At 57.3% G+C, this 15,883-nt stretch overlaps 1 protein-coding gene across 9 annotated transcripts in view; it reads left to right on the top strand.

The window, feature by feature from the left end:
• The window catches only part of Ankrd11 (ankyrin repeat domain containing 11), a 154,001-nt gene that overhangs the window by 125,189 nt on the left and 12,929 nt on the right, over nt 1-15,883 (top strand). For 7 of the 9 annotated variants that reach the window (XM_046434669.2, XM_058575862.1, XM_058575861.1 and 4 more), the window contains 5 exons: nt 2,763-2,901; nt 12,152-12,322; nt 12,479-12,682; nt 13,393-13,535; nt 15,426-15,573. In XM_046434669.2, the coding sequence (XP_046290625.1) occupies nt 2,763-2,901; nt 12,152-12,322; nt 12,479-12,682; nt 13,393-13,535; nt 15,426-15,573 (805 nt within the window). Of the gene's footprint in view, nt 1-2,762; nt 2,902-11,606; nt 11,704-12,151; nt 12,323-12,478; nt 12,683-13,392; nt 13,536-15,425; nt 15,574-15,883 lie in introns of all 9 variants that reach the window. The other 2 variants (XM_058575865.1, XM_058575864.1) reach the window with 2 other exon arrangements.

Here is a 15,883-nt window from a genome sequence, read left to right as displayed (position 1 = left end):
TGCTGAGGACTGAGCTACAGCCCCAGCCCCTATTTGCTACTTTTGGTCTTTTGTGTACTTTTCTTTCCCTTTTTTTTTGTTTCCCTCCCTGCCTCACTTCCTTCCATTCTTTGGTGCTGGGGATGAAACCCAGGGACACTCTGCCACTGAGCTCATCCCAAAGCCCCTGTTGTTTATTTTTTACTTTGAGACAGAGTCCCCCTAAGTTATTGAGATTGACCTTGAACTTGTGATCCTCCTGCATTGCTGGGATTACAGGTGTGCGCCACCATGTCCAACTACTTCCATATACACTTTCTAATAAGCTGGAGTTGGGATTGCTTTGAATGTCAGTGTGTGGAGAAATATCATAACTTTTGAGGTTTTTAAATTCTTGAACATGATGTAGCCTTGCATCTTACTTATGTCTTTATGTTCTCTTGTTACTATTTGGTAACTTTTTATGTAGTGGGCTCAAACATCTGTTTCTGGATTTGTCCCTAGGTTTTAATGTGTCTTGTTAGTGCATGATATTCTTAATATCCATGCCCAAGCGTTCATGGTACAGGGCACATCCAGCTCCTTCCTGCATCCAGCCGTCCCTCTAGTTCAGTTTGCAGAGTTCACTTGTGTACCCTTTGGGTCTTTCCTGAGGCAACGTGCCCTCTTGAGGTTAGTGCTCATGGTCCTTCCATGAGGGAAAGGCGTGAGCCTGAGCTGCCACACACCCTTGCCAGCTCTACCCAGGTAGGGTTGGCTGGTAGTGTTGCACCCACACTGTGTGTCCTGGGCCTGTTTCCTCTCTTTCCTGAGGAGGACTGTCTTCCACAGCTGCCTGGGCAGCCCTTTGCTCTTCTGAGAGGTCGCTTTGCTTTTGATTTCTCAGCAGGTGTGTGCATCAGTGTCCCTGCCGGGGTCTCTGCTCTGCAGCTGCCCTCAGCTGTCCTGCAGTGCTGGGTCTGTGCGGCCTCCTGCTCACTGCTGTGGCTGGCTCTTCCTCGAGCCCCTTAATGTGTTTGGTGCATCAACTTTTTTACATCTGCATTCTTGACTCCATCACCCTGGCTGTGTGCTGCCTTCTTACCCATCCGTCCATCACTGGTGCCTGGTGAGCGCTTGCCCTCTGTTCAGGAGGAGCATGGCTCACACTATGCACAGAACACCCTTGTTGCGTTCTGGAGCCAGGGCTGTGGCAGCCTCAAGAGTGAGTTGGGAACGTGTACTCTTTCTCTTTTCTCTGAAAGAGTTTGTGCTAGGAGTGGCATTATTTCTTCTCTGAGTTCTTGGTAAGGTCCACCTAAAGACCAGGCAATTTCTTGGTATGAAAGTATTTAATCAGAGACTTAGAGTTTTTGTTCCACTCTTCCCTGGTGTTGGGTGGCACAGTTCACGGGTGCCTCCTGCTGGGAGATGCCTGTGCCCATGCAGAAGGGTGTGGAGGTATGGTGCCTGGTGCTGGGTGCTGCGCTTGCACACAGCACCTCTTGGACGCCCTTCCTTGTGCTGGTCTTGTTGCCCTGGCTGTGTCTGAAGCACTAGGGGCAAACAGCTAAGTTGGAGGAACAGCACTCCTTAACTGCCGGGCTGGGAAAGGCAGAGGTGGAGCAGTCAGCAGGAGGCAGGGCCAGGGAGACCTACTGCTGGCACGGCCCCAGGCAGCACCCCACCTCATCTAGCCAGGAGCTTCTCAGAACCCCAGTGCTTTGAGGGCAGCCCTGCAGCTGTGCTGTTTGCCAGCAACTGGCCTGCGGACACGCCCAAAGAACTCCAGTGACTGTGCCTGCTCCTCTGAAACGGCAGTGTGCCAGTGCCTTCGTTCGGCCTCCCACCCAGCCGCAGAGCAGCTGGCCCTGAGGGAGGACACAGCCTGTGACTCCATGTGGGCTGAAGAGGCCCAGGTTTCAGCTGGCTGCAGCTGTGCAGAACTGGTATGCCTTTACTGTGCACCCACCCAGCCCAGCCTGGAGCAAGGGGTCCCTCCTGGCACTGACCGCAGCCACCTCAGAGCCACCTTTGCCTCAGGGGACAAGCTTCCCCTCTCAGAATGATTGCCAGCTCTTTTAGGGGGCACATTTGTCACTGTGAGTGGCCTCCGCCCTCACCATCAGGACCCAGCTGCTCCTTCCTGACCTTGCTGCAAAGCTCCACTTTCTACTAGGTGAACGTGCCTTCTGTGACCTCAGAGCCTGAGGTAGACACCTGGCTCATGTGGCACACTATGGGAGACTGTGGCCTGAGTGTATGTGTGAGCTGTGCCCGGCTTCCTCCTCTGGAGTGGACACTGTGCCCACTCTGTAGTGGTGCGCTGAGCCTTACCCAAGGTCAGCCAACTGGTAGAGGAGGTGGAATTGGAGCTGCTGGGTCCTTACCTTGTGAATGACACTCCTGCCAGCCCCTCTGTGAGGGCGCAGTCAGGAGGTCAGCCTGGGCTCCTTACAGCCAGGCTGAGGGTCCAAGGTGAGAGCAGAAGGGCAAAACTGCAGCCTTGCAGCATCCAGTGGGCACAGGGAAGGAAGGCATGGCATCCAGTCACAGGGAGCTGGGCACTCGGTGGGTGTTGATCACCTTCAGTACCCAGCCACAGTCAGGCTTCAGCTGTGGGTCCTCTACACTCCAGTACCCGTGTGGCTCTGCACTGTGGCCTGGGCCAGGAGGAGTAGTTGATGGCCCCCCAAAGAGGTTCACGTTTCCTGGCATATGAAGTGAGATTGTAGCCAGTTTGAGTATTTTGAGGATTTAATCTGGAAGTGATTTCTGAAAGCAACCTCTTTTTCCCCCAATAGGATAAAGATAAAGTTTCTCTGACCAAGACCCCAAAGCTGGACCGCAGTGATGGAGGAAAGGAGGTGAGAGAGCGAGCCACCAAGCGGAAGCTGCCCTTTACTGTGGGGGCCAATGGAGAACAGAAGGACTCGGACACAGGTACCACACTGGGCCCCTCCTCCCAGCCCCGCCCCTCCTGGCTCCATGCCGCACGGGCCTATCCAGGCACTGCCTCTTCTTCCCTGCATCGGGCTGATGTGGAGCTGTAGGAAAGCCTTCCCCAGGCTCCTCTGTGGGGCTGCAGCTGCCCTGCTCCGGGTGGACTCCTGGAGGGCCACACACACAGGGATGTGGTTTCCCACATAGATTACGCTCTGTGGCTTGTAGTGAAAGCCAGAGGGAACTCTGAAAGTGCCTTGTGCTCTTCCTAAGCGTAGGTGGGTCTGAGGGTGTCGAGCAGGAGCGTGCAGTGTGTGCGTCCAGGCTGGCCATCTTGAGCTGCTCCTGGAGAGTCTCTCCCAATGGCCTCCCCTCCTGCTGGTCTTCTGAGTTCTCTATAGCCCTAAAAGGTAGGACTGAGGGGCAGCAGAACACCAAGATGGCCCCAAGACCTGAGGTGAACTGGCTGAGGGCCCTGGGCTCCCTCTGGCATCCTTTGGCACCAGGAAGGGAGGCACACACTGAGAACATGAGACTGAACAAACATCCTCACTTGCTTGGAGGAGAGGTGGCTGACGCCGCAGCCTGGAAATGAGTGTCCACCCACAGTTTTCACCAGCAGAGTCCAAGGAACTGCCTTTGGGCTCTTGTGGTGGTCGCAGGTCCTTCTCCCACACTCTAGCACAGAGCTCACAAGAGCTGGGGGAGACTAGCTAGCTGGAGGCCAGCAGAGGGGCTGGTCTCCACCTCAGAGCAGGCAAGTGGCAAGATTGGCAGACATGATTTATGGCATGTTTGGGCACGGACAGACATGTTTGGGCAGAGACGCGGGGGTGGGGCACGGGTCAGGGCCTGGTGGACGTGTGCATGGCGTGCACCTGGAGGAGGTCAGGCCAGGCCTGGAAATCCTAGTCCTGGTTTGGTGCCCTGATGGCATGGCTGTAGCAGGGGTGCTGTTCACAGTTGGTTATTGGCTTTGTATCCCTTTTCTTTTTCTTCTTTGCGGTGCTGGGGATGGAACCCAGGGCCTCGCACAAGCTAGGTGAGCACTCCATTGCTGAGCCACATCCCCAGGCTGGTTATTAGCTCTTTGGACGTAGATTGTGTGAGGTTGGAAGGAGGCCTCTGACAGAAGAGCTGACGTGCACGTACTGGTGCTTCTGCAGCCTGGGAGAGCCCTTTGGCTTGTGGAAGGGGTTACCCATGCCCAAGACCCTGCTGAGCAGCCTTGTCCTGCTGGTCTAGAATGTATCCCGTTCCAATTCGTCACATTTTGATATACTGGTATAAGGAGGCCATTCCCCAGGGGCTCCAGGAGGTCTCAGGGGCCCATTCATTGATGGTGAGCATCTGTGAGGCTCAGACTACCGCACCTTCATTCTGTGGAACCTGCAGAGATCCTTAGCCTGTACCCAGTGTCCATGCAGTTCTGTTGTTCACACTGCATCCTGGTTCCAGCAGGCAGAGGCCCAGCTGGGCACAGGGGAGATTTCGGCCAGGGGAAAGGGAAGGAAGTTTTGTAGTGGATTCCCGCCAGGGCTGTGCGGCAGGATTTGCAGGTGCAATGTGCCTCCTGCTCTGGGGCGGGGTTCTCCCAGGACCCGTTCTGACATGGCCTCCTTGCACCTCTGCTTCCTCATTGTGACAGAATTAGACCTCCCATGAGATGGCGATGCGACTGTGAGTGTGCAGATGGCATCCTGCATTCATTCTTTTGGTGCTGGGGATGGAACCCGGGGCCCCAAATATATGCTTGGCACATGTTGGCACCCTGAGCTGCTCCCCAGCTGGTGACTCTTGGTCTTGCTCCACACCTTCTGCCCGCACTCACCTGTTACCTATCTCCTTCCTTCTCTGCTGAGCTGGGTGCTGAGCTGAGCTCTGAGCTGGGCCCTGGCTCACTGTACCCAGAGGAACAGTGCTTGCTGAGGAAGCGGGAGTGAGAGGCGCATCTGGCTCTGGGGTGGCATCCAGCCGCCTCCCTCAGGAAGGAAAATTTGCACAGAGCAGGGAGATTCATGCAGTGATTTTTTTTTTTTTTTTTTTTTTTTTTTTTTGAAATAAAGAAAGGTTTGTTTTGGCTCACGGCTCTGGAGGCTGGGAAAGCACTGCATCTGTAGGATTTTTATCCTGGTGAAAGAGTGATTGAGAAAAGCACCCCCTGGTCTTCTCAGCTGAGGAGTCTGCCCTCCCTGAAGGGATATGGCTCGGCCCTGGCTGGAGGAAGCCGGGACAGGCAGGTGCAGAGCCTGCACCCCAACCCCACTAGCCTCCTCTTACAGCGCTCCTCCAGCGCCCTCTGCTGAGGAGGGAATCCGCCTCCCACAGACAGCTTCTCTGGCTGTGCCCTGAGAGGCAAGAAGCTGCTGCAGGAGTGGTCTCCTGCTCCCTGACCCCAGTGTGCATGGCCTAGCCCACTGGAGGTACAGCCCCCTGGTACTGAGTCAGGCTGGATGACTTGCCAGGAGCAGTACAGTTGGGCCTGTTGTGAGCAAAACGAGCAGGACCAGCCCCTGAGGTTGTGCGGCACAGCACCATCACCTCTGCTAAGGCCTCTGGGCACAGCAGGAAGCACAGCTGTGGAAGCAGGTCTGGCTGTCTGCGTAGCCAAAGGAAGCTGCCCAGAGATGGTGTTTGCCATAGGCTCAGAAGAAGGGTTAGGGTTCAGCAGACAGCCCTTCCTCAGACCAGGTCAGCCCAAGGAGACTCACCTGCTTCCTTCTGACTTGTTCAGGCCCTCTATCCCTCACTGCCTTGGTCCAGTTTTAGTGGGAAGAGCTTTGTCACCACAAGAACTCATGATGGAATTAATGTCCTGCATTTGCTTCAGATGATACTGTCTGTGCACCCATGTTCCCCATGTCTTAAAAGTCTGTGAACATTGTTAGGTATTCCCTGATGGGGGAGTTCCACACAAGCCTGCCACTCCATCAGCTGTGACCCTTGGTCTCCCTTCTTCCTGCCTGGGACACCAAGAGGGACACACCTGAGAAGAGAAGCCACCGTGTCAGAGAAGTCTGCAGCTGGCGGCTCTGTGGAAGAGGGAACATTGCTTGCTTGGCTTTCCTGGTTGAGCAGGGCACCAGCCCCTGGATATCTACAGCGTGTTGCCATGTATGGTCAGTGGTAGACGTGTTTCCAGGGGTCGCGGCCCCTTTAGCTTTTGCTGGGAAAGGACTGTTCTTGCACCCTAGGAGGGGTGGCAAGGCTGTGCCAGCCAGGACACTGATCCGTGGCTTGCTCCCTAGGTGGAGAGCAGGGTGTGCAGGCCTCCAGCTCGCTGGCTGGGAGCACAGCCAGGGCGGGCTTCTCCACCTCACCATGTGGCTGTGGACAGCAGCCTCGGGCCCCAGTCCCGTTAGCATGGTACTGACAGGCTCCCAGCAGCACCCTGCCAGGTCGCCCCAGGACCCCTCCAGCTTCCCCAAGGCATTACAGGGAGGAGGAGTCTCCCACTGTCTTGAGACCTTGGTGGGTGAGGGTGAGTGGCCAGGTCTTGGTTGCACAGGGAGGATTCTGGAATTGGCCCAAGAACCACCTGTGGGCACTTGGGATGAGACATGTCCAGGTGCAGTGTTTTCCATGATTGAGGTGCCATGTTCAGCTTCTGTCCTGCTGTTTCTTGGCCATTCTTCCCATCTAGACCTGGGCAGTTCCGTTTCTTCTTCAACCAAGGAGAGCATGAACACCAAAGGAACCCTGGGGCCGGTAGTTGGGTCTACAGCATGACACAGTGAGTCAGGGGCCAGCAGACACCCAGCCTAGTGCTCTGCTGGGAGTTTTACAGCTTCTGGAGGGGAACCACATGGGGCTAGGCAGGCACTGGGCCAGGCTGCCTCATCCTGGTGCCCCACTGCGGGCTCTGGGCAACCTGCCCACCTTGAGTTGCCCTGTTAGCTGTGCGGGGAGCAGCTGCAGAGGTGCAGGGCATGTAGGTGGGATGGGTGGGCACAGTGCAGGCCTTGCTGCATGTCCACCTTGGGTCTGCTCACGTCAACATAGCTTCTTGGCTTGTTGTGCTCTTGGTGCCAGTGTCACTTTTCAATTCTGGCCCATCTGCTGCTGCAACCTGTAGTCCTGTGCCTCATGTGAGTCTGGAGATGCAGGGTCAGGCAGCCAGGAGCCACCATGCTACAGGTGAAGGCAAAAGGGGAGAGGACCCAGCCCCTGCCCAGAGGGAGGAGCCAGGTTGAGGCTGGAGACTGGGTCACAGCATATGGCGCTGGGGGTCTTAGCGCACGGTGCAGGGTACAGCACATGGATTCAGGGTCTTTTTTCTTTAAACAATCATTGGCAGTGACAGAAGGAAGAAAAGAGGGGTCAGGAAATGGGATCTAGTGTGGGTGCCAGCTGTAGCCTGGCTGCCGAGGGCACGCCCTGTGGGTCTCTGTTGGTCTCTTCTGGAGTTTCAGCCCAGGCTTAGGGACAGGTTATGGTCTCTTTTGTAACCAGTGATCTGGTGCATAGGTTGTACACCTCTGGGGCTTTATGACATGACCCCAGATGTGGACTGGGGCCGGTGCTTGGTATGGCAGGTTAGGGTTTTGAGGCCCAGGAAAAAGGAAGGGAGCTGTCTGTGACAGGGAACTGCACTGACCAGAGCATGCTTAGCTGATGTGCACAGGGATCTCCTGTTTCAGAACGTCACCATAGCAGTGCTCCTCTGGAGAGCAGAATAAAGAGTGTTCTGCAATGGTGCGTTAGTCTCCCTAATGTTCCCATCTTGGCAGTAAAGTATACTGTGTGCCCTACAGCTTTCTCTCTCTGGAAGAACCTGGAGCTCAGTGCTGCAGGTGCTCTCTGTGAGCTAAGGTGCACGCACCTATTCGCATCCAGGCCCATACCCTGAGGCTGTCCCTCAGGGCCGAGCAGCAGGCCCCATCACTGTGACTCACTGGGCTATTGGGAGGGGCTGTGTCCACAGCCAAGCTCTCAGTCCCTTTTGGCAGGTTCTGAAAAGGAAGGAGAGTCATGCCCTTTCCTCTTGTAGGGCTGGCATTTTGGTTTGTGCTTCCTTATGCCCCTGGAAGTGCCATGTGCCACCTGAGGCCTCTGACTGGAGCTAGGACAAGTGCTAGTGCCCAGGCAGAATGGCAGACTGCAAGGCCTCCTGCTGTCCCAAGAGGCTCTGCAGCCCGAGGGACGTCACACCCTGGAACTACACCGGTGGATTATAAGAGAAGAATTAAAAACAGAAGCAAGAAATAAAAGACTATAAAACATTATGCAGATTTATGGTTGTAAGTATCATATGGAATGTTTTAAAGTGTCAAATGGAAATGAAAGTTATAAACACTGAAATTGAAAACCAGTGTTCAGACTGTGTAGCTAGTTAGGCACAACATAATAAAGAATGAGCTAATTCGAAGTTGTAAGTAAAGAAATGTCGTAGACTGAGGTGTAGAATAAAGACGGGATAGGAGGTATGGACGAAGTGGGAGAAGAGAAGCAGGGGAGAATGGGCTCAGGTTAGGCCAAAGCGGGAGGAAGCAGAATCTAAAGGCTGGCGGCTGAGACCTTTCCAGAGTTCCTGGGAAAGGAGTCTGCATCTGCAGTGGGTAGTGAACGTAAAAGGAAGAAAGCAGTCAGAGGCAAGCCTGTTGTCCTGCGTCCCGGAGACCCAGGAGCGAGAATAGCCAGGAGGAGACGCTGCACAGCTCTGGCCTCCGATCGCAGCCTGGCCACCCCAGCTCTCCTTGTTATCAGAGCACGCTGGGCCTCAGGAAGGTCTTATCCCTTTGGACACAATGGCAGGAAGTGGACTCCTGAAAATAGGCAACCTCAGAACAGACCACCCCTGCCACCCACTCGGAGGGAGGCCACACCCAGCAGTGCTGGGCAGTGGGAGGAGCCAGGGGTCCCAGGCACACGGGTGCAGGCTGAGGGTGGTGTCCCGACTTACATCAGAGGCAGAGAAAGACCGCAGAAGCACAAGGTGCTGCCACATCCCTTGTATCTTGGAGGAGGTGCGTGGGCCGTCCAGCCGGGGCCATCCCTGGAGAAGTGCCACGCTAGCATCTGTCGGGGGAAAACAGGGAATGCCTGGGAATGGGGACCAGTTGCATAGGCTGGAGAGCCTGGCTTGTCCCCTGCTGTCTCCCTGGCCTCTGTGCTGGGCTCTACACCAAGTGCACCCAGCCTGTCAAGCACATCTTGAGGGGACGTGAGGGCCCGTGGACAGCCAGAGACACACAGTGACCTCAAGTGCCCCCTCTGCTGCACTGTAGGCTGCCTGTCTTCCTGGACCTGCCAGTGTTCTACTTTGTAACTTGGAAAAGACCATTTAAAGTTCACTCGCTTCCATTTGGATAATGGAATTTGTGGGTGTCCCCATCAGCATCTAGGAGTGGCTCCTCCTGTTCCCCGCCCCACTTCCTCACCCTTGGTCACGACCCAGCTGGGGCCAGGCTGTGAGGCTGCCTGTGGGAGGTGGGTGAGGGGGCTGTGGCCACTCTGGGTCTTCTGCTGTGGGCATCATCTCAGCCAGGCGCTGAACCCAGGGACAGAAAGTGGATCCTTGTGGGTGCTGATTGCCATGGCTACTTGGAGAAAGCTGCCTATTGTGGAGACAGTGGCTCTCAGGTTATCAGACTGGGTTTTTTCCTGTTAGGACAAACCTTGTTGAAGGTTGGGCAGAGCTGTGTGGGGTGTTCCTGTCAGGGAGAGTCTTGTTCCTGAGGGGTGGGACAGGGCCCCCGAGAAGGGCGTCATGCTCCCCCAGCACCACAGGGGCAGCTCTTGTGGCTAAGCACAGGTGTAAACTCTGTCTGCCCTCACTGGGGCTCAGGAGAAGCCAAGGGACAGTGCTGCTCGTCAGTGGGCCACAGAGGGGGACAGCTGGGTCTCCTTGTCCCTGGAGCCCAGACCCGACTCAGTCACTGTGGCCCTGTCGCTTCCCGCCCACCTGCGTGGCCCACCGTCTGCAGGTCTGGAGCGAGTGTTGTGTGCTGTCCTTCTCTGTCCCTCAGAAGGAAGTGCAGGTGGGCCTGGAACCGAGCAGCCCCAGCCAGCCTCAGGCCAGCCACTGGTGCACTTCCCTGGACTCCTTGGCCATCTTAAAAGGACCATTTGCTGCACGGCTAAGGTGGCAGAGTCACTCAGTCCCAGGAGTGAAAGGCCAGCCTGGGCAGCACCCCGCCGTCCATTCACAACATGGAGGGTGGTCCCCTGGCCTGTGTCCTGTGGAGTCACTGAATGTGATCGTCAGACATCGCCTGCAAGCAGGATCTTGCTGTATCGTGCTATACTGAGGCTCTCGTCGTGTCCTTATGGGGCAGGGTGTGGGGGTTCATGGCCCCCAGAGGTGTTGTCCCCCTGTACTAGGTACCTGGTATAGGGACAGGGCTTGGCTCCACAGAGGTTCTGGGCAGACCTATGGCTCCACGACATGTGGACCCCTCCTCCTGGAGACAGGAGAACTGGTGGGCACTCAGCCCCCACCTCATAGGGATGGCAGGTCCTGGAGCACCAGGAGATGCACCCAGTACTGCCTGGGCTGGGTCTGTCATTGTCAGGACATAGCCACAGGACATGTAAAGGCGTGTGTGTGGCCAGCTCAGTGGCAGGTCAGTGCAGGGACACAGAAGGTGGAAGGCAGGTGCACAGAGAGATCAAATGGAAACCTAATGCCCTGACTCAGTCACTGTGGCCCTGTTGCTTCCACGGGGACCTAGACATATGGGAGGGTGATCTGGCTGCGCCCCTGTCACCTCGTCGGTGACTGAAGTTGACTTGGCTATTCCAGCTGGTGTGGCAGGTGCCCCTGCCCTAGCCACTCCACATGCATCCCTCCTGAGGCTGCGTGCTGGGTTGAGAAGATGGCCTTCCCTCCCTGGTTGAGGGCGCTGAGTAGCTGTGGCCCTGCCCCAGCCTGCGGAGGAGCTGTATATTCTGCAGGCCTGGTCCAGGCCCCCTTGGGAGGACCTTCCTTTCTCCAACCTGTGTGGCACGGCTGGCTCTAGAACTGCTGGGCATCTGGGGTTCAGGCAGCTTTGCTGAGCGGTTGGCACCCTCAGGCACATGCTGAAACACGCAGCCTGCATTCCCAGTGAGTCACAGATTGGGTTTTTAAAGAGGCAGCCTAACCTCTCTACAGGACACCTTGGTGGCAGAGCAGTGGGGCGGAGCAGAGCTGAGCAGGCAGCCCTCTGGAGACCAGCATCTTGCGGGACCCCAGACGTGCAGTCCACTCAGGCCACCTCCTCACTGCCACCCACTCCCTAGGGGCAGACTCTGGTCACCAAGGAAGCAGTTTAGTCCTGCAGAGGGGCTCCGTGGAAGTGAGGGATGGAGAGAAAGAGGGCATGCTCAGACCTGCATTTCCCACAGCGGTCCTCCCTGCTACTGCGGCTGCCCCCCCACCCCCCACCCCCCACCATGGCCACAGAGATCCCTGAATCGTCTTGGCCCTGCACCGGGCTTCCAGAACAGCAGGGTGTTGAGCAGCCAGGGTCTTGCTCCTGGCCTCCATTACAGCAGGTGCTGGGCAAGGAACAGTGTGGGGTATTCACCGCAGTCATGGAGTCTGGGGTGTCTGCTCCCCACCCCACCTCTTAGGAGCAGCAGCACAGTCTCCGTGCTGGAGGCTGCAGGGTGTTGCGTCATGGGTCAGAGGCGCCCAGGACTTGCTTGTCAGGAGGAGGCAGAGGTGGAAGGAGAAAGCTGTTTCGCCGTATCTCGTTAGTGCTCTGTGTTGATACCTTCAGATGCCTCCAGCTCAGTCCATGTTGTGGTACTGCAAGGCTGGTACGCTCCTCGAAGCACCACGGCATGAAATGGAGGTTCCTAGAAGCAAGAAGAAAGGTACAGTACTGACAAGTTGGCCTTGATTTATTTATGTATTTTAAACTGTGTCTGCCATTTTACATCTGCATTGTTTGTTTGGAGGAGGGCTGGGAAAGAGGCGTTAAACTGCAGACACGTGTGCTGCCAGGGCAGCAGTGCCGACCGTCCGCTGCTCCCGCCCGCGGGTCGGAGGCGGCTGCGGTGAGCAGACGTTGGTGGAGGCCAAGGTTCAGCAGACCCGGTGGGCTGGCAACAGGGTGTCAACTGTGTCTCTCACAGCTGCTGCTCTCAGGTGGGGCGGTGCCGGCGCTGCCAGCCACTGTGCCTTGTCCCTCGCAGGCCTCCCTACTGCTCTGTGAGTTGTTGGGCGGGACGCAGGGGCTCTGGAATGCCAGGCAAGGCCCTGGCTCTGAGGACTTGGCATGAAGTCTCCTCTCCTCTCCTCTCTCCCCCACCCATTGCACAGAGAAACAGGGTCCTGAGCGGAAGAGGATCAAGAAGGAGCCTGTCGCCCGCAAGTCTGGGCTGCTCTTCGGCATGGGGCTGTCTGGGATCCGAGCAGGCTACCCACTCTCTGAGCGCCAGCAGGTGGCTCTCCTCATGCAGATGACAGCGGAGGAGTCTGCCAACAGCCCAGGTGAGCCCTGGGGCCTTGGGCCTGGGAAGCACAGGGTCTGCTTGGTATGGGGCCCCGTGCAGAACCCCTTCACCTTGTGGAAGCGGCCAGGTTCTCCAGGCCTCCACCACTCGGCGCCTCCTCCAGTAACGCCCCACCTGTCCCCTTGGCCTGCAGTAGACACCACACCAAAGCACCCCTCCCAGTCTGCAGTGTGCCAGAAGGGAACGCCCAGCTCTGCCTCAAAAACCAAAGACAAAGTCAACAAGAGGAATGAGCGGGGCGAGACCCGCCTGCACCGTGCTGCCATCAGGGGGGATGCCCGGCGCATCAAGGAGCTCATCAGCGAGGGCGCTGATGTCAATGTCAAGGACTTCGCAGGTAGGTGCTCATGCCCTGCCCATAGGCAGAAGCAGACGCCGCCAGGCCCTTGTGTGTATGTGGACAAGGCTAGTCCTGAGAGGGAGGATTCTCTGGGGAAGGACTTCAAAATACAATCTTTGTTTTTTTATTTCTAAGAGAACTGGGGTTTTTTTAAGTATCTCCCTGCTGCTGTGTCTGCCAGGCACAGCTCCAGGCTCCTGGGGGGGGTCTTGCCCACTGTTTTTAGATGCAGCGTGCACACCTCAGCAGAGGGCGCCTCTATACTGTGACTGGGCACTCGGGTCTCGGCCTGCCCCACTTGCCCTATTAGGGACACTGGGAGGCACTTTTAAGTGAAACAGAGCAGAGGCGCCTCTCCAGACCTGGCACGGGCTCGTGGTGAGAGTCTAATGCTGCCTGCTACCTAGCTGCCCTGTGGGGGGCCTGGCTCCACAGCTTCCCTGCGGGTGAGCCCTGCTGGCACACCAGTGCTGGATGCTGCACTCGGCTTCCCTGGCAGAGGGCCTCCCTGCAAGTCCGAGTCAGGGCCTCACGCCCTCCGTGACTGCCTTCTTAGCCTGTTTCTCTGGTGCTAGTTAACAAGAGCTGTGCCGGCGCAACTTCTATCCCATGGGCCAAGGCTGGCAAGCTGGGTGTCAGTTGCAAACAGGTGCAGGAGTGTGGCTCTTGAGGACTCAGTGACACACGTGCTAAGTGTCTGCTTCTAGGCTGGACAGCGCTGCACGAGGCCTGCAACCGTGGCTACTACGACGTCGCCAAGCAGCTGCTGGCCGCAGGCGCAGAGGTGAACACCAAGGGCCTGGACGACGACACACCACTGCACGACGCTGCCAACAACGGGCACTATAAGGTTGGCACCTCCTGCCCCCCCCCCCGCTCCTGCAGCCTGCAGCCTGCAGGCTACCCTGAGGCTTGGCTGCACTGCCTGGAGCACTTGCTTGTAGGGGTACCCTCCACCCTTGGCCAGGCTGGATCTTGCACAGGAACATCTGTCCCCAGTAGGAAGATGGCAGTGTGTGCTGCTAATCCCGTCGTCCTCACTATGGTCCATTCCACAGGGAGGGCAGGTCCAGGTCTGGACCATGGGAGGCTGAGGCCAGGCCCACCCCAGGCTCTGCCTCCTGGGCCAGGCTTGCCTCCAGCTCTGAGGCAAGATACACACAGGATGAGCCGGCTGTGCTGCTTCCTGCTGAGGGGACACCTTTGCCAGAGCCCCTTGAGCCACAGCCACAGGCAGGACAGTCCTGGCAGGTGAGGATGGTGGTGCCTTGGCACATACCACATCTGCCGAGTTCTTGGTGTTCCTACAGAGCAGCCCCTGCCTGGCTGTTCTGGAAGGGTTTCAGGAAGCCATGACTCTGGGGAGAGGGGTTGCTGCAGGGGAGGGGCGGCCAGGAGGGTTCCTAGGGAGGTCTTGACTTTGGCCCCACGTTTGACAGAGGAGCTGCTGTTCCAGTGGTAGGTGAGAGGATGGCGTCATAGCGCGCTTTGGGGGCTTTGTTTTTGTGTCCTTTCTTTCCTCCCATACTGGGGCTTGAACCCAGGGGTGCTTAACCACTGAGCCACAGCCGTAGCTCTTCTCATTTTGAGATAGGGCCTCGCTGAATTATTGAGGCTGGCCTTGAACTTGTGATCCTCCTGCCTCCCTAGTAGTTGGGACTCTGGGTGTAGCTACTACACCCAGCTTGTTTGTTTTTTTTCAAAAGGGTCATTTTAGCGAAAGGGACTTCAGTAGAAAATACAGTATCTGAGATTTACTAAGAAAAACTTTCTGGGGGTGGGCAGGTGTGAGTCTGTAGTGAACCTGGCTAAGAGTAGAGAGGGTCACAGTCTGGACCTCTGCACTCCTGGGATGTGTCAGCCACTGTGGAAACAGGGAGGCTGGCAGGATGGTGGCCCTTTGGGGAGGCCTGCTGGGGACAGGAGGCAGAAGGGACAGGAGGGACTTGGCCTGTGTTGGCCTTAGGGTAGGCCCAAGGCTGAGGCACCTGGTGACCTCCACCAGCAAGATATAGCCAGGAACCCACTTTGGCCATCAGCCACCTGAGGAAGGAGGCCGAGCCAGCGAGACTGGCTCCCCAGACCTGAGGTGGGTCGTGCCCTCTGTCGTAGCCGCAGCTGCAAACGCAGATGTGTAGGTGCTGCTGACCTGCGGCCAGTGGGACGCTGAGAGAGGAGACAGCCATTGTGAGCACCTGGTGGCCACAGCCACCCCCACCGCAGCAGGGCGCAGGCAGATGAGACACAGGTTGCTGATCGTAATGATTGAACCAGGCTGTCGCACACCACCAGAGCACTTCCGTCCCTCATAGCCACCCTCCATGTGACTCCAAGCAAGGAAGAGATGGCCTTATTTTCTAATGTAAATGAAAATAAATAAACCAGCTTGCAGAAACTTTGTCTTTGTTCCCTCTATTCTGTACCCCACGATCTCCTCCATCCGCCAGAGCTGCGCACCTGTGGACCCCGCCCGCTGCTGGGCTCACTGTGGCGGGAGGGGGGTCTTGCTGAGAAGATTCCAGGAAGCGGTGCACAACTTGCAGAGGAGCACCAGAGAAAAATGGAAGGCAGTGAGGGCGGAGGAGCCTCCTGTGGAAGAGGACGGCCAGCAGGGTGCACCCAGGGACACGGCCAGCGGCTGCTGAAGGGCACTTAATGGCCGGCTGCTGGGCGGAGCGGTCCCCCAGGGGAATCCTGTGTTGGCCGAGAGGCTCCCTGACGTGGCTGTCGTGTCTTGCAGGTGGTAAAGTTGTTGCTGCGGTATGGAGGAAACCCTCAGCAGAGCAACAGGAAAGGGGAGACCCCGCTGAAAGTTGCCAACTCCCCAACTATGGTGAACCTGCTGCTGGGCAAAGGCACGTACACCTCCAGCGAGGAGAGCTCCACGGGTAAGCCTGGCTGTGGGCGGACAGCGGGGCGGGCCTCCCCTGCCACGGGCAGCCCTGCAGCATCTGCATGTGGTGTTTCCCTGCAGATGGCCACGCAGGGTCTCCCAGCCTCCTGGGGGCCTGGCGCCTTCAGGAACTCCGGACTGCAGGAGCCACACCTGGGGCCTGGCTGTCGAGAAGCCGCGGTCTCTGCCGGGAGGCCAGCCCCACCTCTGAGCAGACTTCTCGGTTCCCTCTGCTGTGGCTGGCCTCAGATGGGATAGATCAAATGACGTGCTTCTCCAGAAGCAGGGGCTGGCCAGCCCTGCCC

Source organism: Marmota monax, unplaced genomic scaffold, assembly GCF_021218885.2.
Source record: "Marmota monax isolate L192 unplaced genomic scaffold, Marmota_monax_Labrador192_F-V1.1 WCK01_AAM20220418_F8-fsc00024, whole genome shotgun sequence".
Taxonomy (NCBI): Eukaryota; Metazoa; Chordata; class Mammalia; order Rodentia; family Sciuridae; genus Marmota; species Marmota monax.
Note: the sequence above shows the minus strand (reverse complement) of the source record. Positions and strands in the feature narration are given on the sequence as shown.